We start from the raw sequence: 27,135 nt of genomic DNA on the forward strand, positions 1-27,135 counted from the left end.
TTTTTATTTAACCTTGAAAATCCCATGAGATAAATACCATCAAGATCATCCTCCTAGTTTTATAGATGCAAATATTGAGGCATAGGGGTTAAGTAACTACAATAAATAGCTGAGCTGGGATGCAAACCCATGGGGTCAAACTCTGAACCAGTTATTATTTTTTAAATAAATTTATTTATTTTTGGCTGCATTGTGTCTTCATTGCTGTGCACAGGCTTTCTCTAGTTGTATCGGGTGGGGGCTATTCTTCGTTGCAGTGCATGGGCTTCTCATTGCAGTGGCTTCTCTTGTTGTGGAGCACGGGCTCTAGGCACGCGGGCTTCAGTAGTTGCGGCGCACGGGCTTAGCTGCTCCGCGGCATGTGGGATCTTCCCAGACCAGGGCTCGAACCTGTGTCCCCTGCATTGGCAGGCGGATTCTTAACGCTGTGCTACCAGGGAAGTCCTGAACCACTGTTATTTTGTCTCTAGGCCAGCAGTAATTTCCCTTATCAAAGCAGGTTTGAGTTGGGTATCTCCTACTTCTGGCCAAATTATGTAATGTGTTGTAAGCATACTAAGTAATATACTAATCAAAGGAATACCTCAGTATATGTCCAAAGCCACTTTAATATCCTCCCCTTCAAGGTTTCTCCTAGGTTCCCTTTCTCACTAAATCACATTTTCATCCATCCCAGAAAAAATGAATACTTGGGAGTCATTCTGGATCCCTTTCTTCCTGACCTCCACATCACCTCATTTTATATCCAAAACCACTTTATTCTACAAGCACATATTTGGGACTTACTATGGACAAAACCCTATCCTCAAACGAGTCCCCTTCTCTTTATTCCCGTAGTTAATGTTCTTGTTCATACAACTGACCTTGACCTTCTTCAGCCTTTTTGTGCCCTAGTTTCCTCACCTGTAAAATGGGGTCAATCATGCCTACTCTAGAAGGCTATTTTGAGGATAAATGAAATAAAATATAAAAAAGTATTCATCAACTGTTATTTATTCTACGAATGAAACAATTCTTATGTGTGATCATGGAGATTTTCATACTGTTTGCTTTTACAGTAAAAACATGGGCTGTAATGGGAAAATAAAGATTCCAAATGAAGTTTCATATTTTTGTATTTTCCAGCTGACATGATTGCCTGCAGAAATCTTTTAACGTAATATAAATTCTTAAAACCCCACCAAAAAACCCAACAGCCCTAAATCCCCCCTCCTTATTCGCTATTAGCAGATATGCTGATGACTGTCATGTATCTGAATAGTGCAACACATTTAGAGGAGATACTACATCCATAAGAAGAATCAAGCTATGAAGATTGGCATCTACTACAATTTCCTTGATTATACCAAATCACCTACTGGAGCTTTAAGCTGTTAACACTGCTCTCCTTGATCAGTGAATACTCAAAGGTACAAATTCATTTTTTCAACAAAAGATGAAAGGGTCTATGTATCATATAGGTTACATACAAATATACTATTCATATTCAGCTTTATGTTAGAGATTTTTATCTTTTGCTCGATGCCAATATTTGTCCAGGTATTGAACACATTTCAGGCCTTTTACGAAAAAGAAAAACTTCAGTTTTATATGTTGGCCAAGTCTTTTTGTAGTGGCATAATGATTATCTTTGATCCATGAGATTAGGGAAACTGCTACCTACACATCTACTTCTTCAGAGGCACTGATGTCCATCTCGGGAAACAAAAGTCAGAAGCCTTCACAAACATATTCAACAAAATCTCAGATTAAAGACCTGACTATAAAAATGAAATGAAGAAAATGAAAATAGAAGAAATTTAAAAAGACTATCCATGTAACTTCAAAATGGGAGAGGTATTTTGAAACAAGACATGAAATCCAGAAGACATAAAGACTGACAAGGGTTGACCACATAAAATTTGGTACGACAAAATGGTTGTCATAAATCATGTCAAAAAACATTGGCAGAAAATATTTGCAACACAAAAAATTAATAATTACATAAGGAACTGCTACAAATTAAAAAATCTGTAAAATTGGCAATTCATTTATAGATGAGGAAATGCAAATAGTAAGCATGAAAAGAATGTTTAATAAAAATATCACAGACATGCAAATTAAAACAAGATGCCATTGAATTGGCAACAAAATCAGTCTTAGTATTATTAATCTGCAGTACAACTAAGGATATGGGGTAATGACTACTGATGGAAGAATCGTACACCAGTACAAGGCCGACTTCATTAATTTCTGGAAATCCATCTGTATCTACTTAAGTTTCACTATGTATTATGTAAAAGAATGTTCACCACCTTGCTTCCCTGGAGTCCAGTGGTTAAGAGTCTGTGCTAGCAACGCAAGGGGCACCAGCTCAATCCCTGATCTAAGATCCTTGGAACTAAGATCCCACATGCCTCATGGCATGGCCAAAAAAATAAAAATACCTAGTAATAAATCTAACCAAGGAGATGAAAGACCTGTACTCTGAAAACTATATGCCACTGGAGAAAGAAATTGAAAAGACACAAAGAAATGGATGTTCACCACATTAATCTAACAGCAAAAAACTACAAACAACTTAAGTGTTCATACCCAGCAACTGATTAAGGTGGGGAACCTCCATACAACAGCCTACGGTGTCCCTACTAAAAATAGGTAACACATTGTTATTACCACATACAAGGCATTGTTTTAAGTGTCTCATATGCTTTTATTTCATCTTGATTTACCTCTATTTTATAGATGAGGAAACTGAGGTAGAGAGAGGTGAAGTAATTTGTTGAGAGACTGTGCTATACTGGTTTTGAAGATGGAAGGGGCCAGGAACCATGGAATATAGATGGCCTCTAGGAACCAGCCCTAATACCTTGACTTTTTAAAATTTTTAGGCCATGCCGCATGGCGTACGGGATCTTAGTTCCCTGACCAGGGACCAAACCTGTGCTCCCTGCAGTGGAAGTGTGGAGTCAACCACTGGACTGCCAGGGAAGCCCCAATACCTTGACTTTGTATTTTGGACTCCAGAAATAAATTTGTTGTTTTAAGCCATTCAAGTTTGTGACAACTTTTTATAGCACCAGTAAGAAACAGATACAACATAAGGGGTATTAAAATACATGGACAACAGTTTCCAGAAATGCTCTCACTAAGCTAAAATTCAAGGTACAGTCATCAATTTCTGATCTGAACAAAAGGTTCTGTATTATTTACAAACCCACTGTTGAGAGCAGTGCTAGGTCTACAAAAAATTGATAAACAGCTTAGTATAGATGATTTCCTTTTTTCTGTATAGATTTTGGAAATTAGAAGAAATATATCACAACAGGATCAGTTCTATCAGAATACCTGTTTTTTTTTAAGATGGCAGCTTCAACAAACTAGAGTCTGGGTATCAAAATTTCACTTTAATGAAACAAGTTCCTCTTAGGCATCACCTGAAACTTATTTTTTTAAATAAATTTATTTATTTTTGGCTGCGTTGGGTCTTCATTGCTGCACACGGGCTTTCTCTAGTTGCGGTGAGCAGGGGCTACTCTTCGTAGCAGTGCGTGGGCTTCTCATTGCAGTGGCTTCTCTTGTTGAGGAGCACAGGCTCTAGGCACACGGGCTCAGTAGTTGTGGCACACGGGCTTATGTGCTCCGCAGCATGGGGGATCTTCCTGGACCAGGGCCCAAACCCGTGTCCCCTGCATTGGCAGGTAGATTCTTAACCACTGAGCCACCAGGGAAGTCCCCTGAAACTCATTTTAACAAGAAAACCTTTTTGTGTTAATACATGTTCTACTTGAAATTCCTAAACTCAAAGGATCTAAAACAGGTACTCTAATGCCTTAGTGATATCACACTATTTACAAATATGAAGTTAATACAGTGAATGTGTTTCTACTCCCACTATAAAGTCATCAGATTAAAAAAAAAGTCTAATCAATCACATAAAGGAATATAAAACTATTTATTGACCACTGTTCACCAGTATTTACAATAAAGTAAACAATATACAGTTGAATAACATTCTGATTACTACAAAGTTATTGTTTTTCCTGGCTTCTGCTGAACCAGTAACCCAAAATACTGAGAAGACTGAGCCTACATGTAAGGAATGGGTTGGGGTAAAGTTTGAAAAAACATGCAGGTCAAGTTTAGATTAGAAAACTTTGTTCACTCATTTATTCCTGCAGATCCTAAACTGCCAACATCTCTAACCATCTGATTAGGTTTCCATTAACAAGTCTGAGACATTGCATGTATTAGTCTTTCATTAAATACAGCACACGGATTTCAACTTCTTAGAATAGTTTGCCAAGAGGAAGCTTTAAATGTCCATTTAACTAAGTCTTGCTTGGCTAATGAAAACATACCAGAATTTTTCTATTTTTTTCATTTGGGTTGACAGATAAAATTTTCCTTTCAGGGAGGTTTTACATATAAAACTGCATTTATATGATGGTAGATATGGATGCAGATTCTGATAGGGCTGCTTTAAAAAATTATCCAATTTAAATTGTTTAATTTGTCTCATTAATTACAAAATTATTTAATTTGAAAGGTTAAGACTTAAATTTTCAATTTAAGCTGAAGTGATTTCTTATATTGCTCAAAATGATAGAACCCCAGAAACATGGGCTCATCCATGGTTGTGAAAGGCTGTTTTTGTTTTGGTAAATGTGTTTAAACAATAACCAAAAAAACCCCAAACCATTTACATATGTATTTTATGTATACACATACAGAAAACCCAGAATGGTCCTTAGGCATATATGAGTTAAATGCAAATTCTAAATTCTGATTGAGTAATGACTATGGAGATTTTCCCCAACATTTAGAAAAGCTGTTCTCTAATGCAGAGGAAATAATATACCATGGTATATTATTCTTTTCTGCTAAAGGAAGCAACTTTAGCTTGCTTTTCTTTTCTGCTAAAGGAAGCAACTACAGAAAGCTTTTATTTGTTCAAAGTAACCAGTGCTACAGATGCAAAAAAACCAAAAACAAAACCCCCAAAAAACCCCCCCAAAACCCAACAACTTCCCCAATACTACTTCAAAACGAACATATCAAACTTGACTTTCATTAGAATGTAGTTATTTCTTCACACTAATAAATCAAAAAACCAAGAACCAGATTTTATATATATATATAAATATATATAAAAAGCAATGCAAACAATTATTGAGCTTCATCTTCTGGACAAGAATGCCAAGTTAGTCTCTCCTCATAAAAAGCAATTACAATTTGAGGACACCTCATATTTGCCTCTTTTGCCAGCACCAAGTCCGCCTCATCTGAATCTTTCCTGTTGTGAGGGAAAAAAAAATTCAGTTAAAAAGTCTAAACTGTTTTTTGTCAATTGATAACCATTCACTTAAGGATCATAACTCAATCAAAAGGTATTGCTTCAGGGTTATGTGGTTACTTGTGGCTGTGTTCCAATAAAACTTAATTTTCCAAAACGGGCCACAGTTTGCCACTTGTTGCTTTAGCAAAGTAACTAGAATCATCCTTCTAGCAGATAATTACTCTCTACCTAATGATGCTCAACTATTTATAAAACCTAGGTAGATATGTTTTCTAAAAATTCACAAGTTTTAAAAAAACATTATCTATTCTGACTGTAAAATATAACAGAAATTACCCACACACTTACCATTTCATGAGAAACATTAATTCTCCACTGCTGTCTGTGGCACCAATTATTCGCTCTGGGTCAAGACCTCTGGCAAAACCTCTTGGTTTATCAGCCTATTTAAAAGAGGTTAAATGATTATTTACATAAATGTTCCCACACATTTTTTTCAGAGAGCAAACTAACAATGTTAACTTCCAATTTGTTTTCATGATATATAACTTTTAAATAAAAACCTTCTGATGGTGAAACAAATGACCAGAGCAAGAGCCCATACTTAGTACTAAAACACATATTAATTTCCATTAAACTTACAAGCAGAAAAAACAAATCTGGATGTCTAAAATATTCTGAATCATAAATTAAGAAAACAGACAAAACTTTCTTCATTCAAAGACACCAAAAGGCAGGAAAAAAACCCCAATCTTTTTCTGGTAATTCTAAATCAATTAATAATTATAAATTCTTGAAAGTATTTCAAATTACTTCTAGGAATCCTCTAAATTACCCACGTTATTTTTTAAAGCACACAGAAACTATCAACAGCAAAGTAATAAAAACTTTAAAATGAGACTAATCAGTATTGTAATCAATCTGAATTACAGTAAACGTTATAAAATACTTAGTATAAACCAAAACTGTGGCCTGAGGGACTCCTGGGGATGCCTGAGACCTTCTGGAGTATCTGTTTATCTGCAAGATCTCCTCTTTTCATGTATCTGTGACTTTAGATTGTCTTTGCATCTTTCCACCAAACAACATAGCACAGCAAATCGAATACAGCACTAATGCCTTATTAAGACAGACACTGACAAGATTTGCAAAAATGTAAAATGCCACTCTTCTCATTTAAAGTTATTTTTCATGAAAAGTTATGAATAACATGTAATAGTATTCGTCATTCTTAACTGAATATACAAAACTGCGTAAGTTTCTACTTTAATTTCTAATGCAGTTAGTACAGATAGTTATAATCCATATAAACAAGTTTTTTGGGATCCTCAATAATTTTCTAGAGTGTAAAGGGGGCTTGAGACCAAAAAAGAGAAGTGCTTACATAACAAATCCTTTCTCCCCATGAGACTTTTCACATCATTACCTCGAGCTCTGGAGTCAGACTGCCTAGGTTATAATGATGACTCTAACCTTCACTCGCTGTGTGGCTTTGGGCAAGTTAACCTCTTTGTGATTCAGGTTCACTTTCTATAAAATACATACAATTAATACTATCTGTTTCATAGAAATTTTAAAGTATATGAAAAGCAAATTAAGTCATTTAGAACACTGCTTGGCACATTACGAGGGCTCAATACAGGATGACTATTGTTATTAAACAGTGCTTCTGTTGAGCATGTGGTTGACTTCCAATTTACTTACAACTGATTCTTAAGATTGTTACCTTTTTGCCTTGGCTGCTAAAGTGTTCAGAACCAAATTTGTAGCTCACTTCTGTTTCCCTTCTGTGAAAAATGAGGGTAATACCTATGATCTTGACAGAACTGTCATTAAGAGTTATTGGACTGGGATGTCCCTGGTGGCACAGTGGTTAAGAATCCACCTGCCGACGCAGGGGACATGGGTTTGAGCCCTGGGCCAGGAAGATCCCACATGCCTCAGAGCAACTAAGCCCGTGTGCCACAACTACTGAGCCTGTGGTCTAGAGCCTATGTGCCACAACTACTGAGCCTGCACGCCTAGAGCCCGTGCTCCGCAACAAGAGAAGCCACCGCAATGAGAAGCCCACGCACTGCAACGAAGAGTAGTCCCCACTTGCCGCAACTAGAGAAAAGCCCGCATGCAGCAACAAAGACCCAACACAGCCAAAAAAAATAAATAAATAAATAATGGACTGCGAAGTACTTAGCATCTAGTTCAAATGATCAAATTTTTTTTTTTTTCGATATGCGGGCCTCTCACTGTTGTGGCCTCTCCTGTTGCGGAGCACAGGCTCCAGATGCGCAGGCTGGAGCTGGGCTCACAGGCCCAGCTGCTCCGCGGCATGTGGGATCTTCCCAGACCGGGGCATGAACCCATGCCCCCTGCATCGGCAGGCGGACTCTCAACCACTGCGCCACCAGGGAAGCCCCAAATGATCAAATTTTAAATCCAAAGTCCTTATCAATAAATCTGTATTGTATGTTTAGTCCCTAAGCCTAGATGTAATTCAGACCCAAGACCTTTTCCCAAATTGCCGTGTTAGGCCAAAAGGCAGGACAAGTATGTTTTAAAGTTGAGGGTAAAAGCAAGGATTTATGTAATTTGCTCAAAGCCACAAAGAAATCAACGAAGAAAAGATTGGCTCAAAATACACATGCAGTGAATGAACCAATTATCTCATTTTATGCTAATAAAAATTAATAAAAAAAACTATTATCCAAGATTATATACTTCAAAATCAAAGTACTGTTTGGCAATACAAGGATCATGTGCCAAAGTTTTGGTCACTACCACTCACTAATGATCTATAATCAAAATGTGCTATGTAGATTGTTTTCACTGTATTGTAAGGGATTTTCAATGATCAATTTTGTATTGTTTTTACTTAAGACAACTGGTCTAGATCAGAGGAAATTGTCTGATCTGAAGTCAAATTCATCAATCTATCCAAAGTAACACTAGCACAATTTTAAGTGGTGTAAGCACTTACTAGACATTTACACAATGTAGGGTAAACCATGCCTATCCTTTCTGTCCCAAATATTAAATATTAAGTATTTAGCAAAGGTCTTTTAATGATATTTTTAAAGTACTTGAGTTTTAAAAAGCATTTAAAAAATCAAGTCATCCTTTTACAAAAAGCCAGTTTGCTGGCCAATGTTTTATACGTACAGCATCTCTTTTCTTCTTTGATTTGCTATCATCAGATTCACTGTCAGATAAAGATTTCCTTTTTGTTCCATCTTTTTCTTTGCCAGCTTTTTGAGAATTAAGAAATGCTTCAATTAACTCTGGACAATCTAAATTTTCTTCAGGTTCCCAAGTATTGTCTGCACTGTGTTCAGTTAAAAAAAAAAATTCATTCAATTAAACATGGTTCATCACCATCATCCAGATCCATTTAATACATACCTGACAAAAAGTCCTCTGTACTGCAGATATTAATCATTTCCCCCCTCCCCTCACATTCTTTTGAGGAAATCTATACTTCCTTTTGTGTCTACTTTCACAGTTCGTACTAAGTGGGCAACGTTATTACCTCCAAGGTTAACTGAATCTGACTCTAGCAGAATAACTGGAACCAATATTTTTCCAAGTTATGCGGACAACTCACTTTAGAATTCCTCTGGAAGAGCCTTTAAAAAAGGCGGATTCCTGGTTCCCACCTCAAATTACTTTATCAGATTGTTCTTACGGTTAAGGCCTCCAATACTGTGTTTTAAAACACAGCAATTCAGAGGCGCTCTCAAATGTGAGACAGTATTTTCAATTTCTGCTGGGTACTCAAATTGGGAAGTGATATAAAACAGGGGTTGGCAACTCAAAGTCAAATCCAGCCCTTTGTATGGCTGGCAAACTAAGACTGTTTTTTACATTTTTAATTGGTTGGGGAAAAAATGTCACAGTAAAAGTCATATGGAATTGAATTTTGGGACCCATAAACAAAAGCATTATTAGAACACAACCATGTTCATCTGTTTAACGTATTGCCTATTGCTGCTTTTGTACTGCATTCTCAGAATTGAATAGCTGTGACAGAAGCCCACAAAGCCTAGATTATCTACTATGTGACTCTTATTAAAGTCTGCCAATCCCTGATATATGGCAGAGATGACCATTTCCATGTGTTTTTCAGAAGGGCTGGAAAGAAAATGAATATCAATTACCAAATGTGAAAGTAAGATCACCCTACACCACTAGTTACAAGATTGCTAACTTTGTGTGCTCTGATCCAGAAAGCCTTTACAGAACTAGACAGAATGAAATAAATCATTTTAGAGATGCTAGGAAAGATACTTTTAACCTCTGATTACAACTTGGTCTATTGATGCCCAGATTCTACTTCTTAGAGATTAAGATACAGTAAACCTAGTGTAGGATCTGAATTATGATGAGCACTTCTGTTTAAGACCTACGAGTATACCTTACATAGCTTCACTATTTTTTAATGTCCTCTGTAGGAAAACCGTGTACATTAGGTATTCTTGGTAGTACAGTATCCAAAGACATTAAAAAGCAAACTGTACTCTATATTATATAAATTTGACTCTCCAAGGTAATCAACTAGACTCAAATCTGCTAGGTTACCACTGCAGGCAAAAGACATGGATGGCTCTTTTTAAACATACCTCAAACAAGATACCCTGGGTTAAAGGTGCTTTTAAATTTAAAGAAACTTACAGAAAATGGATAAAAACATCTTAGACTAAAAACAAATTTTAAATGTTACTTAAGTGCAGTTAAACATATAATAAAAGCACTGAGATCTCTTACTCTGTAAATCCCTTCCACTTCAGGAAATACTCCACCTTCCCATTCACTACACGTCGGTCCAGTACTTTTTCTACCACAAATTCTTCAGGTTCTGCCTCTTCGACTTTTTTACTTTTTCCATTCTGTTTCTTTCCCATTTTTTGCTAAAACAAAACAAGACAGATTTAAGAAATGTCTTTTTTTGATTTTTTCAGTACATTTTAAAGGCTAGAGTACTTATATTACCGTTGCATTTGACACCTAAATTTCCACTTCTATATCCCAGAGCAGATACCTTCTGAAAAGGTAAAAGTTAACAGATAATAAAATAAAGGAATTCTTGATTCTGTGGGTTTAACTCAAAACTATCACCCACCACCCTTCACTGAAATAATACAATCAAAAACATTCTTTGAAAGCACTGTTTTATCTTTTCCTGGTCTTATTTCTATGTAGTCTACAAGACCAATTTTTGTAGAGTTTTCACTCATTTTAACCACAGGACAGCAACAAACAACTATTAGAAACTACTAGAGAATGATACAAAGGAGAATAACTAGTAGTGACAGGTCTTATTAGTGAACCATAGACCCATTAAAACTACAGCCCCCAAACACTAAGACCCCCTTTCCCAATTGAAACACCGATGTTAAAAGCCTCGACAATTTAAGAGAAAAGAGAACTGCAGAACAAAAACATGGTTCAGAACCCTGATATCAATTGCAGGGTCAACGAATGAGACCATAAATAGGTTAAAAAGGACAAGATCATTTCCCCATAATCTCTGCACATAATGTCACTGACCACTCGGAACAAACCTATAATGCTGTCACTTTAAGAGGCCAAAATGCTGGATCATTTTAATTATCTAATGTGAAAAAATCCTTTTCTTGGCTTCTCAAGAGAAAGACTCTAAAGTGGTAGCCAATGAAACTAACTTACAAGTTTTTAGGTTAGATTTTTTTTTTTTTGGTATAACACTCTTTGAGAGAAGCAGGAGACCAAGCTCAACAGACAAATAACTCAAAACAGATTTGTTATTGAAAATGGATAAACTTTCAAAAAAACCCGGAAATGGTTATTAAGAGATTAAGGGGGGAAATCCCACATGTTATGTTCATCTTGGAATCATTTCACCTTAAAACAGGTGCTATTAAAAAAAAAAATTAATTGCTCAGTCACTAAAGTCATCCCTCCTAAAGCATGTAAGCAGAAAAATTAACAGCTATGCCTCAAGACTGCAAAGGACATTTAAAAATACATAATCATTTAGAGGTGTACACACACATGTAAGAAATAAAAATCCTCTGAAACTTAAATAATGCAGCAAACACCTGATTTTGTTGGATACCATTCCCCATGTCAGGTCTTATAACTTTCATTAGTCAAGATACTTGGGTACTGCACCCAGTCAAATAGCCTTCTGCCTCCGTACAGTACAAGGAAGGTAATGATGGTGGTAGTGGAAAGAGTGAAGAAAAACTGGTATAGACCAAAGCTTATCAGACACTGATCCTAAATGAAAAACAAAAAAAGTATGTCCATGAAACTAAGAGGCTAACAGGGTAAACAGGAAAAGAAAAACAAACACAGAAAATGAAAGCTAAAAAAAATTTGGTCAAAGAAATAAAGTATTTACTACTATGGCACCCATAAACTAGTTTCAAATGCTCATCCTTTTCTTTTTAAAAGAAAATCCACCCACTTTCCCATTTAAATTACAGCACACATTATCTCACAACACTAACAAAATTATTTTAAAATGCAGAGTTAGGTAGATTCTGAAGACTATCAAACTGTATGCAAAGCAATTTAATTTTAATAGAAGCATCTATTTGCTTTCTGTATCTATACTCATCCTCACAGTCTCAGGGACAGCTATTTCGTTTCCCATCCAATACTTCTGATACTGGTGATTGTAAAACCAATTTAATTATCTACATTTTGGTTTACTGATTATGAAATTTGAAGGACAGTTCAATCCTGAGGAAGCACAGATTATGCTTTGTGCTTTTTCCATTGATGGCTTTGATGGGAATAAATTATGCCATCAGACAGGCTTTATATTTAAATGTTTCTCAGGATGTTTGACTTTAAAGTGCAATCTAATGATGAAACAAATTAAAAATCACCAAAGTGCCCTTTATATTGCAAAACTCAAGGGGAGAATACACAAACCAAAACCATTTTGCTTTATTTAGATGTTTACACTCACCTTTATATACTTGCAATTGTTATTAACGCAATGTGTTAGAATTAAATACCGTGGGAACCATAACTTTGAATTTCGTGATTTTTATGTGAATATTCCAATGACTATGTTAAAACTCCAAAGTTGACATGGCTGAATACATACATGTCTACAGGTTTACAGAAGTTTTAATGAAGCCTAAGAATGCAAACTGTGGGTTTAAGAAAACTGTTGGAGAGAAGATGCAGAAGAGCTAGTTTCCTCTTTCCTGGACGTATGTGTGATGTTTTTTCATGTCGTGTATTAAAAAAACCACACTGCAATGATTTAAAGACCCTTCTGTATTTTAGAATAAGCAAGTCTGAAATATGACAGTGACCAAAACAATTCGAAACATTCAATGACTTTTGTCTCCATCTAAGCGTACAAGGTAACCGTTCTTTAAACAGGGCAATGCTGAAAATACCTGCTTTCTCTAGAATTCAGTAGAGTGATTTCAAGAATAGTATGCCAATCAACAAGGGCTTTATTGCTTTGTCTGTGTATGCTTCTAACATTCTTCCAGGTCAAATAACTTTTTGTATCTTTATTTCAAGATAAGAATACTTGGTAAAAATTTATTTCGTGCTACTCTCCCAAGATTAGGTTTCCCTAAACGAATCAAGACACTATTAAACCAAGTCAATAAATATCTCAATATAGTAATTTCCTTTTTGCTCCTAACTCTCCCCATAATAACAGTGGGGAGAGAAGGGACTGTAAACTATATATGGATGTAAATTTCTCAACCACAGAGATGCAAAGTTATAATTTTTGAAGAAAAAGTTTGTGTTAGATCCTTAAATATTTTAGGTTGTCATTAACTTACCAATGTAGTTTTATTGGACGCCATTTTTTATTGCAGACTTGAAGAGCTATTACTAGAAAAATGCATGACAGTTAAAAAAGTTTGCAAGACACAAAAAAGTAGCTAAACATAAGCTTTGTTTGGATTCCAACCCCCACCTAGGTAACTCACGTTATCAAACATGTACACAAATCCACAGAGAAGCAGTTTTGAGATTCTGCACAAACTAGTGATACATGCCTAAGAGTATATCAGTGTTGTAACCAAGTGTACCTAGATAACCTTACCGGGCACGTTAGTACCCGAGAAAGCTTTAGGTAAAAAATAGACAATTTTTTTCCCCAGTCCAAATCCCACTTATAACCATAGTCAGAATTTTAAAAAAATGGCCAAATAGTTTGGTTCAAAATCAAACGACTGCCCGAACGATCACAATAACCAATTATTGTGTATTTCTCCTCTACACTTAACAGTCCAAAGAGTCGCCTATGTAATGTAATCCCAACCTGGTTTCTTCTTAGCAACCCTCCCTTTCCAATCACTAGTTAAAAAATTAAAGGAAAAACACACCGAGATGTTCCAGTCCCATTTCGTGCCACTTTTGAAACCAAATCACTTCTTTTCTGCACTTTCATCCGCTCCCCTCAAGCCCCTGCCCCACTCGGCTTAACAAGGCCTTAGCGCCCGGCCCCCGCCCCGCCCCCTCCCCCCCTCGGGAGCGCGGGCCTCGTGGTCAGCGCACACGCGGGGAGAAACAAAGGCCGCGGCGCGGGGGCTCAAGGGCACTGCGCCACGGGGCCCGCGCCTCCTCCGACCAGGCGGCGACCACGTAACGGAGCGCCCGCCGCAGCCTCCGGACATCGGGCCGCGCGGATACGGGAGAATGCACCGCCCTCCCTGGAGGCCCAAGTCGCCGACCGAGGCCGGGAGGGGAAGGAGAGCCCCTCTTCTTGATCCGGGATGGGGGAGGGGAGAAAGAAATGCGCTTTGTCTAGAAATAAGGCATTTGTCGCCACAGCTTTCAACCTTGGGGAGGAGTCTCGTCCCCTAAACCAACTACAGACGCCGGCCCAGCGCCAGGCCCGCCGCGGGGTCTCTGTTCGCTTCTCCTTTCCTTCCCACCAGCTCCTGATTCAGGGTCGGGCGGGGAAGGGATGGGAAGCGGGGGAACTGGGGGCCTCTGGGGCGCATATGGTATCTTAAGCAACACCACCGAGTGAAAGCTAGAGAAAAAGAAAGACACCGACTTCACCGCCTCCGAGCTGCTCCGGGTCCCGGGTCTGCACCGTCTCCGGCCCTGCGCGCCTCAAGCTCCAGCCACATCCGAAGGGGAGGGGGCTGGGGAGCTGCGCGCGGGGCCGCCGCCGGGGGGAGGGGAAGGTGGCACCGCCCACGCCCGGCGGCCGCGAGGGGCGGGGTGGGCGCGCGCCGCGCAGTGCCCGCCGGGAGCCCGAGCCCGGGAGGGAGAGGGGGAGGGGGTGGCGACGGTGGCGCTTACCGCTCGTGGCGTGGCGCCTGGTGGTCCCCGGAGGGAGGGGAGGGAGAGGGAAGGTTGGGGGGGGGTTTGAGGGCCGTGACCGAAGTCTCGGCGGAGGTTTTTCCTGGTTTGCAGCAGTAGTGGCTGGCGCCAAAACAGGACTCCGCCCACTTCCTTGCCCCTAGGGTTGGGTGCCTCCGAACGCAGGGGGTAGGTGGCGGGGGTGGAAATCGGGAAATAAAAACGAGCGCTCCTTTCGACTACCCGCGAGGTCGACCCCAAAAGCGTTGGACAGGGTTGGGTTGGTGGAGCGTGAAGTGTAATTTTTTGACTAGAAGCCGCTTCGGGTGTTTCCGGAAGGGGCCGAGTCGGTCCTCCGCGCAGAGGAGGAGGGGTGGGGGAGGGAAAAGGCAGTAGAGAAGGCTACTAGGTTTTTTTTAAGACGAGGGTGGGGGGAGATTATCAAAGTGTTGCTATAAAGACCACCTCCGGGGTTGAGGGGGCTGGACCTCTGGGCTGAAGATTAAGCTCCTCCCAACAGCGTTAATTTCAAAATGCGCGACCGTTTCTCACCTGCCCTGCGCTAAGGCGGGGGCTGGACCCAGTTCCGAGAGTCAAATACGCAGAACTCGAGCCTTCCACAATTCACAGAGCCCTTTTACGCAACTGACGTCAAGCACCACTACTGGCCGCAAGGGGGAGGGGCACGTAGTTGGCGCAAGGAGGTCGTAGAGCGTTCCCGCCATTGGCGGCGGTTAGGGCGTTTACGCAACGGCCTGACGTAGGGGAGGACGCGTTAGTCGGGGGGAAGGTTCTAGAAAAGCGGCGGCAGCGGCTCTAGCGGCAGTAGCAGCAGCGCCGGGTCCAGAGTGGAGGTGCTCCTAGCGGTGTTGTTTCTCGACCAGCGGCAGTTCTCACTACAGCGCCAGGACGAGTCCGGTTCGTGTTCGTCCGCGGAGATCTCTCTCATCTCGCTCGGCTGCGGGAAATCGGGCTGAAGCGACTGAGTCCGCGATGGAGGTAACGGGTTTGAAATCAATGAGTTGTTGGAAAGGGCATGGCGAGGCCGTTGGCGCCTCATTGGAAGTCGGCCATCCGCCTCCGTGGGAGAGCGGCAGCGAAATTGGGCCACTTCAGAAGCGGCTGGTCTCAGGATGTTTTTGAAGCGGGGTCGTTAGTGGAGGCCTGATTGTACAGCGCTTTCCCCACCCTCAGTCTCCCGGCGCCATTTCCCTTTGCTGGGGGTGGGGGATGGGGCGCTTCCACATGGCGGACGCAGCCCCACTTTAGTTAAAATGGGGCGCGGAGGCAGGAATTCTTACTCCCTTTTTGCAGCACGCTGGTTTGGGGGCCCCGGCGTCTCCGCGCTTAAGCGTTTCGGCGGGCCTCGGGTCCTCGCGAGCGGGACTGCGGAGCTTCCCCTCCCCCCTCCCGGGAACCGGATTTGGCGGCCGCCATTTTCATTTCTCTCCTTCCTCGCAGTGTTTTCCTTTTAACTCTCTAAGTTCAACTAGTTTGACTCTTTTAACAAAGACTAGAACTGGTTAACTATTTTTTTTTTCTCGGACTGTTTTCATGCCGTTTCGAGGTGGACTCCTAGTGTCTTGTGAGCTCGGGTCTTTAAAGTCTTGCGCACCTCATTAGAGGCTCGCTCCCTTCCCCTCGATGAAATGGCGCCATTGCGTTCAGGAGCCGCACCGAAGGGCGGGGGGAGGGGGCGGCGTTCTCCAGGGCGGGTTCGCGAGGCTTAGGAGGTAAAACCGTATAGGGTGTCGGGCCCGGTTTAAGGCGAGCGGTAGTATGAAGACCACATTTTGTTTTCCAGCCCTTGTTTATTTGAGTAACGGTTTTATCTGGGTCTGCGGTAACTAAAAAGGCAGTTGAATCGTAGGAAACTTAAGAAATGAAGAATCAGATTTAGAGCCATCAGCTTACTACCGACTGTGTGGGAGGCCGTGGGGGAAGGAGGTCTGTGGGGGGCGGTATTTGGTTCAGAATCCTTTATTTTCCTGAAGGATTCTCTTTGAAACGTAGTATTTGTATTTTAAATATTATTTTTACTGGGAAATTTAATCTTTACTGGGCAAGACCACAGGTATTTATTAGTGATAAGTTAGAAATCATGATGAAAATGAAATAAAAATGACTTTATAGTTGTACTCTGGTTAAAACATGGTTCAGTCCTTCAATGCGTGTATTGCAATATACAAAACTTTTAGGCTGGGCCGCTATGTTTTTGAACTTTGTCACTTGCTTTTCTCGTTTATGTTTGCAATCATGGTTGATGATTACATTGATAAGCATAAGGTCTCAAGCGAAGGGGGTCTACCTGGGTATTTTCCTTGACCCTAAGCACGCTTATAAAATAACTTTGTTTGTAATCGATAGTGGACAGCGGGTAAGTTTGGAAAATGAGGTAAGTAATGAGTTTTTGCCTTTGTTAGTGATTTGTAAAAGTTGTTGTAGATGTATTTTTTAATCTATTTAATTTATTTGGGTTTTAAAAGGCCTATTAACTGACAATATTTGGAGTAAATAAAATTTGCTTAAGAGTCCAAATATCAGTATGCTAAGTAACTTCTATAATTGTTTTTTAAGTGTCTCAGGAGCTAGTTTGATAATTTGTTTTCAAAATTTTCAGAATCCTGAAAAGTTAACTATATAGGGAAAAAACTGAATTGCTTATCGCTGTATTTTCTGAGCTGTTGGGAGAATGTCATGCATGGAGGAGGAACTTCATAGAACTATGGGTTGAAAGTTGTAATCCTGTTTGATAACAGTTGGTCACGGACGTTGTGACTAACTTTCGTTTCTGAATATTCTTAGTTTTTTAACCTAGTCAACTGAAAACAATGACCCAGCCTGCTTTAACTCATAGCCCCAAATACAGAGCTGTTAATGCAACTTATTTGCTTGCTGGTTTGTAAGGATTGAGTTTTCAGCCCAGGCTCTTTTTCTTTTCACATGTGAAAGTTGTTTATGCTGTGTAATTTGCCAGAAGACCACTAAGTTCAACATGGTGAAGTGTAAATTGTAGTACTTTGTAGCTACGGGATAGTCACAGTGGTCATTTAAATATTTTTATGGCTTTGAAAAGTGAGATGATCACAGTGTCTTAACTATGTTTCAGCTTTTAAGCTCAGTAACGGTTCAGATTGTTTCTGTGTTGTCTACATGTCAAAAACTAGCTATGTTAAAACTTTATTAAGTTTTAGACACCGTTAATTATGAAAGTTATTCTGCCTTGATCAGAAGAGAGGTAAATTTTACGGATATTTTGGTACCTACATTGAACGCTTAAAATTTTCTGTAATGAAGAGTTGGTATATGGGGAGAGAACAATACTAGGTTTTTGAAAATTGCGTTGCATTAGAATCACCACCAGAGGGAGCAACGAAGAGAAACTCACTTTTCAAATAACTGAATCCTGAAATAAATGGCAACTCTTGGTTATAAAAAAGCAACAGTTTTTATATTTTAAAAATTTATATTTAAACGGAATATTTAAAAGTTCTCTGTTCTGGGTTATAGGATTGAATGCAGATTTTGATAAGAATCTTAACTTTTCAGTCACCAGGGAGTAGATTTGCTCCTTTTTCTTCAGAAAGTTTTTTTTAAACTAAGTTATGCTAGATTTGTTTAAAATAATTTAATGTGAAGTAAATTTAGATCAAGCGTTAATGATTTTGAAACTTGTGTAGTTCAGCTGAGGCAATTTTTTTGGTGTAACACAACTAATGCAGTTTAACATATGGTTTAAATTTGATGTAAGTTTTTTTTTTCCCCCCCAGAAAACTTTAGAAACTGTTCCTTTGGAGAGGAAAAAGGTACTCTGCCAGCAGGTCACCTCATATTTAAGAATTTAATTTCCTGCATACAAAGAGAAAATGTAAATAAAAATTGAAATGATGTTTTCCTTTGCAGAGAGAAAAGGAACAATTCCGTAAACTCTTTATTGGTGGCTTGAGCTTTGAAACTACAGAAGAAAGTTTGAGGAACTACTACGAGCAATGGGGAAAACTTACAGATTGTGTGGTACGTTAAGTGTGGAAGTGCTTAGAGATAGTAGTCCTTCAAGTGTTGGGTTACTCTGTTTAAAATGAGTGAATCATGGAGAAAATCACTTTAAAATTCATATTTATTATTTTAAAATGCTGTAAGTGATGAGATTAAATGGTAACATCACTCCTTTGGATTTAAAGGTAATGAGGGATCCTGCAAGCAAAAGATCAAGAGGATTTGGTTTTGTAACTTTTTCATCCATGGCTGAGGTTGATGCTGCCATGGCTGCAAGACCTCATTCAATTGATGGGAGAGTGGTTGAGCCAAAACGTGCTGTTGCAAGAGAGGTGAGCAAATACATAACTTGTTTGTTCAAACAGTTTTGAGGAAAATTCCATTTCGTTCTTGCTCAAGATTAGAAAGTGACTTTTGAAAGAACAAAGTTATCTGTATTTAGCTCAAGGTGTTTTTGTTTCTTTAATAGAGCTTCGTTGGGTTTCTGTACTTATAATTTCCTAGACGTAAGTTATTTCAAAGATTAGGTTCTTATTCATAAGTTGCCTTAGTATTTGGTCATAGGGTAGAAGCCATGTGTGTTACTCAGATAGTGTGCCTTCGTTTATGTTTGTGGTTTCTTCAGTCAGGATGATTTTTTCTGTTTCAGGAATCTGGAAAGCCAGGGGCTCATGTAACTGTGAAGAAGCTGTTTGTAGGTGGAATTAAAGAAGATACTGAGGAACATCATCTTAGAGATTACTTTGAGGAATATGGAAAAATTGATACCATTGAGATAATTACCGATAGGCAGTCTGGAAAGAAAAGAGGCTTTGGGTTTGTTACTTTTGATGACCATGATCCTGTGGATAAGATTGTGTGTAAGTGTCCATAAGTGCTAGGGGTGTGGCTTTTTCACATTTTAAGTTTTGAGTATGTTAACACCTAAAACTTTGTTAAAGTTTAACTTGTAACTTGGCTAATATTATAGGATGCTGACTTAATGGACTCTGAACTTTTCATTCCAGTGCAGAAATACCATACTATCAATGGTCATAATGCAGAAGTAAGGAAGGCTTTATCTAGACAAGAAATGCAGGAAGTCCAAAGTTCTAGAAGTGGAAGAGGAGGTAACTTCAATTCCATTTTTTTCTTAAGATTTATTTGTATAAGTGTTTGTTACTAACCAGGGTATTTATTGTAGGCAACTTTGGTTTTGGAGATTCTCGCGGTGGTGGTGGAAATTTTGGACCAGGACCAGGAAGTAACTTCAGAGGAGGATCTGGTAAGTCCGTCTTCTAAGTTTAGAAGGGTGAATGTGCTTGAAAACTATGAGTGAGTTTTAATTAGAATCTAGGAAATCCAGCCTGATTTTTAAAAAGTTATTCTTAAGGTCTAATGTAGGTTCTGTCCTGATGGGATATTCTGATTTGGCTAGGCAAGAGGTAACATTTTAAAAGTCCTGTAGTTATAGTCAAGGGCAAATAATTGCATAGATCCTTTATGGTTTTCAGTTTCTGGAAAAGTTAAGATAGTGCAGCCATCTTAAATATATGAGGTATTCCTGAATAGTCGGTGGAAATACTGTAGAGGCTTATATGTGTAGGTTTGAAGAGGTCTGTGTCTTTGTTTTTTGCTTTGGGCTTTATATGTAGGTTAATCTGAATTAAAGTAGTGGGGTGCCAGCAGAAATACTGCCCCTGTCCATTGTCATTCCTTTTCATAAATGAATATCTTAAGTGGAGGTTTGCCAAGTGCAAGCCCCAAATCAGGCAGTTATCCTGATGATGAAATGGAATCACATACTTTAGTGTATTTTTAACACTAAAATACAGCATAAAATATACAGTAACACCAGTGTACAGCTTAAGGGGAATGGGTTCCTAATAATTCTTATTCATAGATACTAATAGATAACGTGGAGGAAGGGAGGGTAAGGAATTGAGTGGCATGAACCACAGGAAAATAATCTTCTTTTTCCTGCCCATAACAGATGGATATGGAAGTGGTCGTGGATTTGGGGATGGCTATAATGGGTATGGAGGAGGACCTGGAGGTCAGTTTCTTCTACGCGTCTTAAGGTTTAATCACACTGTGTTGTCCGTTTTTGAGTGTATACATGAAATTTTTCTTAATGTTTTACCTTTTGTAAAGGGATTAGGTGATAATGGTTCTGTTATTTGGATTTTTATTCTGATTTGCATCTTACTTGTTGTAAATTATAAAAGGAAAAATATGGTTTGTAGGTGTTTGTACTTTTGCAAAATCAATTGGGTAGATATTAAATGAGAATTTAAAAATGCTGTTTAAAGCTGTCCTGTTGTTTTTCAAGCAAGAGAATTGGAGATAGATGTGATATTTTGTATACTGTTCTCCTGAAAAAGTATAGAAAAGTGGTTACGAGCAAGATCAGCATGTAAGGGGAATGTATATAAGAGCCCTGTGTTGTCTTAGCTCTTACCAAGATGAGTCCAGGAGGATAATGTTCCAAAAGTCCCCGAAGGAACTTTTCCAAAACATACACAAGTGTGATTCTGTGTCTACCTAAGGTGGTGAGCCACTGTTAAATTTATCAAGTGGTATGTTTTGTTGAAGTACAGAAAAGAGTGATACTTGCTGACAAATGTCTTAATAGAAAGGAACAAGACATTTAAAACTGATCTAAATAATAGGCCTTATTTCTGGTTTTGATCTCATTAGGCATGACTTAGGAGTCACATAAATCTCACTATTTCCAATATTGCTTTGAAATCCAAATATTGATTTGGTTTGAGAAAGATGAGTTTTTGTACTTATTGCAAGCAATCTGAGAATACCAGTTTAAGTTTAATTACATGTGCAAGTTTGCTAATTTCTGGTCCTCCCCCCCATTTCTACTCAGGAGAAGGGTGGTGGGCATTTTATTTAAGAGACATGGTAATTCACAAGGAAACATGAGTTGGGAACTTAATCTTTTGGACCAGCAGGAAGATGTGGTACTTCTACTTTGTTCCATTAGTCTACACATCTTGTCTGCCCCACCCCACCTACAACCTTACACAAAACATAAATAGGATTTCAGGATACCTTCCAGAGAATCCATGATGTGTCTTTAGTTTTAGGGGAGACCTGTGGCATTACAGGTATTTGTTTCTAAAGGTTTTATCCAGTTGTTAGTGGGTAGGCACTCCCCACCCCCAACTGTTTACCAAGGATGGATATTAGAATCTGCCCTTGAGGATTTTAGAGATTTTGTAGAACGAATATCTTACTTAAAAAATACGTGTTTTGGAAAGCTGGAAGTGGGTGTTCAAATGGCATTGAAAATATTAAGTGATTACTTAAAGGCTTATTTTATAATAGGTGGCAATTTTGGAGGTAGCCCTGGTTATGGAGGAGGAAGAGGAGGATATGGTGGTGGAGGACCTGGATATGGCAACCAGGGTGGGGGCTACGGAGGTGGTTATGACAACTATGGAGGAGGTAATAAATTCACCTGCATCTTTATGTGGGAATTTGGATTGGAATTAATGATTTTCAACACGTGAGATTTTTCATTTCATTGTTGTTGATGGTTGTCTTTTAAAAAAAAATGTAGAATTGTAGATAGGTGTTTTGCATTTATTCTGATTTGTTTCTGTGGGAATTTTAAGTACTTAGCATGTACCACTGGTTTAATATTTGGTTGTGTTATGGGGTTTATTGTACAGAAATTTCCAAATTTTTTACAGGAAATTATGGAAGTGGAAATTATAATGATTTTGGAAATTATAACCAGCAACCTTCTAACTACGGTCCAATGAAGAGTGGAAACTTTGGTGGTAGCAGAAACATGGGAGGACCATATGGTGGAGGTAATTTATTAGATTTTTCAAATTTGTGATGAAAATATTGTGTTCCATGACTTTGAAGAAAGATAACTTTCAAGTTTATTTATGCTTGGGTAACACTTCCCATCAAATACAGTGTTATTCAGAGTAAATTTTTTGGGAAAAGAAAAATGTAACATCACTGGGGGGGATTGTTGTGGTGGGATGTTCAGTGATATAAAATATTTTGGGGTTAGTGAAGTGGATTAGATGTTTTCAGTGGCTTTGGCTGATTAAGAAAAAGCCAGATAAAATTGCTGAGCATATTGCAAGTGGTGTAAATTTTGTATGACTCTTAGAAAGCTAATTTAGTAAATCTGAACTTTTCGTTCAAATCATCGTTGAGAGTTGTTAGTGGGACAGAAATAGATTCCTTATGTTTATGCTGGGTATACTTTCTTAAAAAATCATTTAAATGATCATGGAAGAGAGCCCTTTAAAGGAGAAGCAGTAGTAAAATGGTTTCAAGTTTAAAGGAAAAAATTGAAAAATCTGTGAATCTGGATAATTTAATCTTGAGTTAACGATGCTAACTAGAAACAAGTATGGTCTCTGATCTGCATGTTTTAGGGAGTGTATGGCTGTAAAATAAAATCAATTGTAGAACTTGGGAAATCAAAATAAGTTTGCTTTCTCTTGTTCTAATAATTCTAGGAAACTATGGTCCAGGAGGCAGTGGAGGAAGTGGGGGTTATGGAGGGAGAAGCCGATATTGAGCTTCTTCCTATTTACCATGGGTAAGTAGCTTTTAAGTTTCACGTTATTAATGTCTTGGGAGACCTAGCTGCCAGGAGTTAAAAGCTTTTTAGGATCATGTTATCTTTCCTTAAAATCTGGTTAGATGGATAATTTCATAACCTATTTTTTTTTTACTCTTTACTTCTGTTGAAACAGGCTTCACTGTATAAATAGGAGAGGATGAGAGCCCAGAGGTAACAGAACAGCTTCAGGTTATCGAAATAACAATGTTAAGGAAACTCTTATCTCAGTCATGCATAAATATGCAGTGATATGGCAGAAGACACCAGAGCAGATGCAGAGAGCCATTTTGTGAATGGATTGGATTATTTAATAACATTACCTTACTGTGGAGGAAGGATTGTAAAAAAAAAAAAAATGCCTTTGAGACAGTTTCTTAGCTTTTTAATTGTTGTTTCTTTCTAGTGGTCTTTGTAAGAGTGTAGAAGCATTCCTTCTTTGATAATGTTAAATTTGTAAGTTTCAGGTGACATGTGAAACCTTTTTTAAGATTTTTCTCAAAGTTTTGAAAAGCTATTAGCCAGGATCATGGTGTAATAAGACATAACGTTTTTCCTTTAAAAAAAATTTAAGTGCGTGTGTAGAGTTAAGAAGCTGTTGTACATTTATGATTTAATAAAATAATTCTAAAGGAAATTGTGTAATTATAGACTTTTTATTTTAAATAAGTTAAGGAGTGGGTAGTATAATTAAGGTCCATTGCAAAGCTGTTGTTATATTTGTGTAAGATAAATGCTGGTCAGATACAAGTGTGTTGTCTGCAATTCATCAGGATTAAATTATCTAGATAACTTAAGGGATATCTCTGCAAGGAGAAACACCTTTTTAGATCTTTTAGATGCTGCTTCTTCAATGCAAGGAAAGGAAATAACCCCAGCGAGGTACTCTTCAGGGATACAGGTCTAGTACAAGAGAACTCTTGACGGCTACTAAGTTCAGCCAGTCTTAAGAAACTGTGCTGTTTCTACAAAGCTTTAACTACAGTAGTTTATAAGGATGCCAACGAAAGCTGAGGGTGTAGAGCAAAATAGTTCTAAGCTTCAGTTAAACTTCTTTAGGTAAGATCTCATTTACTTTTCCTTTCTTAATTTTCCTCCCCAAAAGATAAACTAATACTCTTTAATGGTCTTTCAGTATAGTGGTTCTCATGTAGTTTAACATAGCTATAAATTGAGTTTAACAATTTATAAACTCAAGAGAATAATTTTATAAACCCTGTTTTCCAATCTGTCATTTACTTAAATTATTTTGGTTGTTTTTTTCCCCTTTTTTTCCTTCTTTCCCATCCCCCTCCCCCTCTATGAAGATTCAGGTGCTTAACATATCATTTTTTTCCCTGCTGGAATTTTAGCATTGATATGAACCATGGACACGTATATTCTGCTGCCACAAAGACTGTAAAGTGCTTCATTTCAACAGCTGAGGCAAGCCAAGTGATCATTAATAAAGCTTTTCTTGGTTCCTTCAGTGGTGTTGGTAGTGAAATGGTAGGTAAAAGTTAGGCTGCAAGTTGAATGAATCATGAAATTTCCCATCGTTACACCCTTGTGTATTCACATTTCTTGGATCAAGCGTTTTGAGTGAACTAGGGATTTTTTTTTATTAAAAATAAAGACGTTTTGTTCTTCTGTTACTTTGATACGGTTCTAGCTTTACATGCTTATCAGGATCAGGCTAAGGAGAAGGTAGGGCAAGATGGTTAAATCTACTTTCAGATAATTTATATTTATGAATAAAAGTGTCTACATTATAAATCTTGTATATATCCAATTCTAAATACTTAGGTTTAAATGTGGTAATTCTTTCCCAATCCCTAACCTATAGGAGAGACGTAGGTTGGCTGCTGAAGTTTCATTTCTTAGATGTCATCAGAGATTGATTGCCTGGCTTTATTGCCTTTTCAGGAATGTGATAATCAGGGCATATTCTACTGTATGCACCTGTGAGTCTTCTTTGATCCTAAGACCACCACTGAAATTATTTAGGTTCTTTGGACAAACATGATAAACTTCTTCAGATACTTTTTTTTTCCTTTGGCAGGAAGGTGTCTTGCTGCAGGTAACTAATGAAGAAGTGGTCAACCACAGAATCTTCAAGAAATAAGAAATTCTGTACCATCTGAAAGTAGTTCTTGTTGGTGCCTTCATTTTAAAAAGCACTCTTTAAGATTAAAGGGAAATGTTTTCTGATAAAATAACAGACTTCATTTAGTACAGGTTCTTAATATAAAACAATTACAAATTGAGTATTGTTTGTAACAGAGTAACATCAGTTCAGCTAGAGAGAGAAATGTATCGTGTTTTGAATTAGGTTTTGTGAGTAGACAGATTAAAATTCTATTTTAAATATAAAGTTTATTAAAATAAATACTTTTGTATTCAAATACTTGGTGTAATGTTTACACATAAAATGTGAATCTTGTTCTATGAACATTAAGTTGTCTAAAGGATTGCCATCCACTAGATTTCTAAAGCAGTTTCACAAAGCAATGCATATTGCCATTTTCCTTTCAATATGGATAGACAAACGAGAAAAGCACTGTGGACATTATTGGCTGTCCCTAATAAAATGCCATTCTTTATACACTGTATATTCAGCGTTTGAATAATGCTACAGATTTCTGGCTTTGCCTTGTATGTTTAACATTGCTGGTGGTGTTTTAAAAGTCATTACAGATTCTAACCAGCTAAAGTGGTCCAACCAAGTTTAAGTGGCTATGCAAAAGGCACTGAGACAAAATCTGTCATTAGTTTCTCTCAAATGTGAATTAGCTCTGTTTCGTTATACACTTAGTATCAGGTGGTTGTCTTGAAGGGTTAAACATGGTGGATAAAATTTAATAGCAAGCAGTGAGTTTCTTACTTGGATGTTCACCTGAAATGATGAAAAGCCAGAAAAATAGGGGACAAAGTAAAGTTGACTTGTTCTAACTATCTCTTTTGGTTTTGATACGAGGTATCTCACAGGTAAGTCAAACTAATGATGGCTAACGGAAGATGAGCTTTGCGTCCATTGTCAGCTATAAATTTGTTTACATTTGGCTGTGGATTTACTAGGAAAAAATAATTCTTAATGTCTTAAAAATGTCTAGCTCTTCAAAGAAGTTAACTTCTGAAGATAAATCAAGTTGGTATAATACAACCCTAAAATACCCAGCATTTAACACTAGCACAAATAGGGGAAGACATCTGTATTACATATTGACGGGGCGAAATGACATAGTTTATTGAAACATGCAATAGGTAATGTTGAGTATTTTGTGTGTGTATATGTTGTGTGTTGAGCTGCTAATTTTCTTTTAGAAATTGAGATTTAAGGACGGTTTTGTTCTAAAAGGAAATATTTTAGAGAACTTAAAATTTTCACCTCACTGTTTTTGTAGGTCAGCAGTTTGGAAACAGCTTAGCTGTGCGATTTCTAGCTGAAACTTAGGGTTGTGTGTAAGTCAGGGAAAACATGACTTGGGCTGGAATATTTGAATCCAAAATGGCCTGCTGACAGGACTGAAGGTTGGTACTGGCTATTTCCTTTACCCATAGTGAAGCAACAAAAGAATCTTCAAAATACAACCAGTGTTTTTGTAAGTTATCGTGTGATCACAGTGTGGGAGGGGAGGGTTTTACTCACATGACGACCAAAAAGCACGATATTGGGAGCCATCTTGGGGGATGGCTCCCATACCTGGAGTGTTTTCCTCTTTGGTAAAAGCTTTTGAAATTGGATCTTCTGTGTGGTTTTCAGTATTGCGATTAAGTGCATGAGTATGTTAAAGTTGGTCTGAAGTGATTCTTAATATTTAAAAGTACTGAGGCAATTAAGGGAGGCTTTAAAAGAATCGTGTCTTGGTTCCTTAGTAATGACAATTACTAGTTCAAACGTGTAGATATGTGGTGCCTTTGCAGAAGGTCGAAAACATCACTAATCTCAGTATACCCAAAGTGCGTGTGTACATTGTGGCTTAGTTATATTTTAAATCAGTCTAAAGTTCGGAACAAATATTCT

The 27,135-nt window shown here is 38.2% G+C and overlaps 2 protein-coding genes across 14 annotated transcripts; one reads left to right on the forward strand and one right to left on the reverse strand.

The window, feature by feature from the left end:
- Window positions 1-3,915: 3,915 nt before the first annotated feature.
- On the reverse strand, window positions 3,916-14,570 carry CBX3 (chromobox 3). 3 transcript variants are annotated; one of them, XM_060156975.1, is made up of 7 exons: window positions 14,301-14,391; window positions 13,075-13,126; window positions 10,262-10,313; window positions 10,037-10,179; window positions 8,435-8,597; window positions 5,627-5,721; window positions 3,916-5,275 (listed from the first exon to the last, which is right to left on the reverse strand). In XM_060156975.1, the coding sequence occupies exons 4-7, from the start codon at window positions 10,171-10,173 to the stop codon at window positions 5,149-5,151; spliced, it is 522 nt and encodes a 173-aa protein (XP_060012958.1). In that variant the 5' UTR covers window positions 10,174-10,179; window positions 10,262-10,313; window positions 13,075-13,126; window positions 14,301-14,391; the 3' UTR covers window positions 3,916-5,148. The 3 variants fall into 3 exon arrangements, with proteins under 3 accessions (XP_060012958.1, XP_060012957.1, XP_060012956.1); XM_060156974.1 differs by lacking the exons at window positions 10,262-10,313; window positions 14,301-14,391 and adding an exon at window positions 14,552-14,570; XM_060156973.1 differs by lacking the exon at window positions 10,262-10,313 and having other exon boundaries at window positions 14,301-14,433.
- Window positions 14,571-15,320: 750 nt separating this feature from the next.
- HNRNPA2B1 (heterogeneous nuclear ribonucleoprotein A2/B1) lies at window positions 15,321-25,723 on the forward strand. 11 transcript variants are annotated; one of them, XR_009541976.1, is made up of 14 exons: window positions 15,322-15,550; window positions 18,322-18,357; window positions 18,455-18,565; window positions 18,733-18,879; window positions 19,197-19,407; window positions 19,555-19,656; window positions 19,731-19,811; window positions 20,520-20,582; window positions 21,869-21,988; window positions 22,237-22,359; window positions 23,029-23,111; window positions 23,269-24,191; window positions 24,485-24,620; window positions 25,174-25,723. XR_009541976.1 is itself a non-coding variant. In XM_060156972.1 (12 exons), exons 1-11 carry the CDS (start codon window positions 15,545-15,547, stop codon window positions 23,088-23,090), a joined length of 1,062 nt encoding a protein of 353 aa, XP_060012955.1. In that variant the 5' UTR covers window positions 15,321-15,544; the 3' UTR covers window positions 23,091-23,111; window positions 25,174-25,723. The 11 variants fall into 11 exon arrangements, 1 of the variants encoding a protein (XP_060012955.1); XR_009541978.1 differs by having other exon boundaries at window positions 15,321-15,550; window positions 23,963-24,620; XR_009541977.1 differs by lacking the exon at window positions 23,269-24,191 and having other exon boundaries at window positions 15,321-15,550.
- Window positions 25,724-27,135: the final 1,412 nt, after the last annotated feature.

The sequence above is a fragment of the Lagenorhynchus albirostris genome, chromosome 8 (assembly GCF_949774975.1).
Source record: "Lagenorhynchus albirostris chromosome 8, mLagAlb1.1, whole genome shotgun sequence".
Classification (NCBI taxonomy): domain Eukaryota; kingdom Metazoa; phylum Chordata; class Mammalia; order Artiodactyla; family Delphinidae; genus Lagenorhynchus; species Lagenorhynchus albirostris.

Bases quoted from the DNA above. Each gene is read 5' to 3' on its own strand.
- CBX3 (XM_060156974.1), bottom strand. From the start codon at position 13,098: ATGGCGTCCAATAAAACTACATTG. The intron at 10,180-13,074 runs GTAAGTTAATGA...GTTTTGTTTTAG, and splicing joins CGTCCAATAAAACTACATTG to CAAAAAATGGGAAAGAAACA. The intron at 5,722-8,434 runs GTACGTATAAAA...TCTTTTAAATAG, and splicing joins CAAAGAAGAAAAGAGATGCT to GCTGATAAACCAAGAGGTTT.
- HNRNPA2B1 (XM_060156972.1), top strand. The intron at 19,408-19,554 runs GTAAGTGTCCAT...TTTTCATTCCAG, and splicing joins TCCTGTGGATAAGATTGTGT to TGCAGAAATACCATACTATC. The intron at 21,989-22,236 runs GTAATAAATTCA...AATTTTTTACAG, and splicing joins TTATGACAACTATGGAGGAG to GAAATTATGGAAGTGGAAAT.